General features: G+C 52.8%; 1 protein-coding gene across 1 annotated transcript in view; it reads left to right on the top strand.

The window, feature by feature from the left end:
- Nucleotides 1-3,141, top strand: part of Atp2b3 (ATPase, Ca++ transporting, plasma membrane 3) — a 53,802-nt gene that overhangs the window by 30,245 nt on the left and 20,416 nt on the right. Inside the window, exons 16-17 of the mRNA XM_013035315.1 lie at nucleotides 778-989; nucleotides 2,459-2,566. Of these exons, the coding sequence (XP_012890769.1) occupies nucleotides 778-989; nucleotides 2,459-2,566 (320 nt within the window). The remainder of the gene's footprint in view (nucleotides 1-777; nucleotides 990-2,458; nucleotides 2,567-3,141) is intronic.

The raw sequence follows: 3,141 nt of genomic DNA, 5'->3' as shown, positions 1-3,141 counted from the left end.
CACACACACACACACACACTTTTCAGCTGTGTGCACAAAGTCTTCAGCACACTGTTGGTGCCCCGTGCGCTTGGGCCATGACTAGCTTACATTATGTATAATCCCTGCCAACCACAGAGTGAGACATCACAGATTTTGGATGTTTTGGGTTTTGTTAATTCTGGTCCTTGAGCTCAGCTTGTTATTCACAGCTGGCACTCTGCCACTTGAGCCATGCCTTTAGCCTGGCATTTTGCTACTTTTTGGAGATGGAATCTCATGGCCAGGGCTAGGCTTCAAAGTGTAATCCTTCAAGTCTCAGCCTCTTAAGTAGCTAGGATTACAGGTGGGAGCTGCTGATGCCTGCCTATATAGTCCTTTTGGGAGGGGGCGGTCGTGGGGCTTGAACTCTGGGCCTGGGCACTGTCCCTCAGCTCTTCAGCTCAAGGCAAGCGCTCTACCTACCGCTTGAGCCACAGCACCACTTCCAGTTTTCTAGTGGTTTATTGGAGATAAGGGCCTCTCGGACTTTCCTATCCGGGCTGGCTTTGAACCGTGATCCTTAGATCTCAGCCTCCTCAGTAGCTAGGATTAGAGACATGAACCACCAGCACCTGGCTACATAGTCCTTTTTGACAAAATGGCAAATGAAAAAGGAAGAGGCCTGCTTGGTTCCCTTGGCCCTCACTTACCTCTCCGTGGCCCCTCACTGTGGGTGTCCCACCAGGCACCCCAGGCCATGATGTGCTAAAGGCCCTCGTCAGCCCTCCCTCCCCCCCTTCTGTGTCCTCCCTCCAGGGGAGCTCTTGTTCGACATCGACAGCGGGCGGAATGCACCTCTGCACTCACCGCCATCAGAGCACTACACCATCATCTTCAACACCTTCGTCATGATGCAGCTCTTCAATGAGATCAACGCCCGCAAGATCCACGGTGAGAGGAATGTCTTCGATGGCATCTTCAGCAACCCCATCTTCTGCACCATTGTTCTGGGCACCTTTGGAATTCAGGTGAGAGGGGAGGCTCCATACTCGGCCTCTGCTACCTGCAAGACGCTGAGGCCCCAGGCTTCCGTCCTAGGGCTCCCCTGGTACTGGCCAGTTGTGCCATTCGTGATTTTCCTCCAACTCACACCCTTGCTGCACTCCAGGGCAGATGGTCTTCGCCCTCCAAACATGGCTGAACTTCCTTGCTGGCTTCCAGAGGGATGGACGTGCCTGTACAACTGTGTTCTCTTTACAGGTGTCACAAGTAGCCCTTCCTGCTTGCCCCTCACCATGCCAGGGTCTGCCATTCCCATTCTTACCATCTAGTTCCTTGCGGTATGGCTGTTGTAACTCTAAAAGGTTCTGTTGGAGATGTCAGCTGTGCTCAGGGGTGGAATGCCATCCTCTGCCTGCCACTATGACATGGATAGGCTGGGCAGCCCAGCTCTCCAGGAAGGGCTGAGTATTCTGATATATAGTGTTTTCCGATGGACTATAGTAAGGACCAGTGGATTGAGAGCTAATTGCCAGTGCCCGTGCTCACACTTGTAAGCCTACCTACTCAAGAGGCTGAGTTCTGAGGATCATGGTTCAACACTAGCCTGGACAGGAAAGTCCATAAGACTCTCATCTCCAACTGAGCATCAAAAAAGCTGGAAGTGGAGTTGTGGCTTAAGTGGTAGAGCACTAGCCTTGTACACAAATGCTCAGACAGTGCCTGGGCTGAGTTCAAGCCTTAATATTTGCACACACACACACACACACACACACACACACACACAAATAAAAAGAGATGCTTGCCACTGAAAGAGTTCATTACTCACAAATCCCAAGGGAGATATGCCATATTATGGGGGCTGTACAGAAGTTCTGGTCAGCAGGCAGATGGTGGGAAGATTTGATGGTTCCCCCAGAACAACTCTTAGTGAGGTCAGGCCAGGAATCTTAAGATTGGTTGCTGGGGATCCTTTCAAGCTCACTGTGGGGCTTTCTTTGTTTATTTGGTACCTGGCGGGGAGTGGGGGGGGGGCAGAGATGAACTATGTACTGGGCAGTCTGCATTTGAAAAGCTTGCTGGCCTGGGACTATGACACCTCCAAAAGTGGAGGATAATGAGGCAGGAGGCAAGGCAAGATGACCTGCATGGTCTGAGGTCAGCAGCACAGGGTGTTTGCTATGTGCAGGCAGGTTGGGTATAGAAATCATCTGATTTGCAGAGCTGAAATGTGGTCCATCCAGCTAAGTATGGGGCTTGAGTGAGGGGAGGTGGAGGCTGACACATAAGGCGTTTTGCCCCCAAAAGGAAAGTCAAGCTGTCTCTCAGGGAACAACTAGCTCATCTGCCAAGGGAACCAGTAATCCAATGACTCTGATCGGGAGGCTCTGCCTTCCCAGGAGGCTAGGCGGGTCTGGAAGGCAGGCCTGGCAGAGGGCAGGCAGGAGCTGTGCTGGTGGTCCACTGCCACTACACCTCCATTCCCCTCCTCCTGCAGATCGTCATCGTCCAGTTCGGCGGGAAGCCCTTCAGCTGTTCCCCGTTATCCACAGAACAGTGGCTCTGGTGCCTGTTTGTTGGCGTTGGGGAGCTTGTCTGGGGACAGGTAAGCGTGTCTGATCGGCCTTCTCCCCTTGCCCCTTCCAGTTGGCTCTGCTGCTGACACTTATAGTGGACAAGATGACTGGGTCCTGGTTAACCAAAGGCCCTTTTGTGGCAGCCACCCTTCCGCTCCAGAGCCTGCCCTTTGGGAAAGCACGTGGTGCAGTCAGATGGGCAGCCCTGCACAATAGGATTCAGGCCTGGGACATACTATGACCCAGAGGCACCAGGTGACAGCACCAGCAATGAGAACATGAGGGATGATGGCTGAGCTGCTCCCCTTTTCATGATAGCTGCCCAAACCTGCCCCTAAAATCTGGATGGCTTAGGAACTGGGCTGCAACTTGGTGGTAGCGCAATCATCTTTGTATGAATGAGGGCCTAGATTCCATCCCAAGCACCACACATAGAAAAAACAAGGATCTGGGGCTGGGAAGGTGGCTCAGTGGTAGAGCGCTTGCCTTGCATGCCTGAGGCCCTGGGTTCGATTCCTCAGCACCAGATAAGCAAAAAGAAAAAAGCCGGAAGTGGCGCTGTGGCTCAAGTGGTAGAGTGCTAGTCTTGAGCTGAAGAGCTGAG

This window comes from Dipodomys ordii, unplaced genomic scaffold, assembly GCF_000151885.1.
Source record: "Dipodomys ordii isolate 6190 unplaced genomic scaffold, Dord_2.0 Scaffold209, whole genome shotgun sequence".
In the NCBI taxonomy this organism is placed as follows: domain Eukaryota; kingdom Metazoa; phylum Chordata; class Mammalia; order Rodentia; family Heteromyidae; genus Dipodomys; species Dipodomys ordii.
The sequence above is the reverse complement of the archived record's forward strand: the minus strand, read 5'-3'. Positions and strand labels throughout refer to the sequence as shown.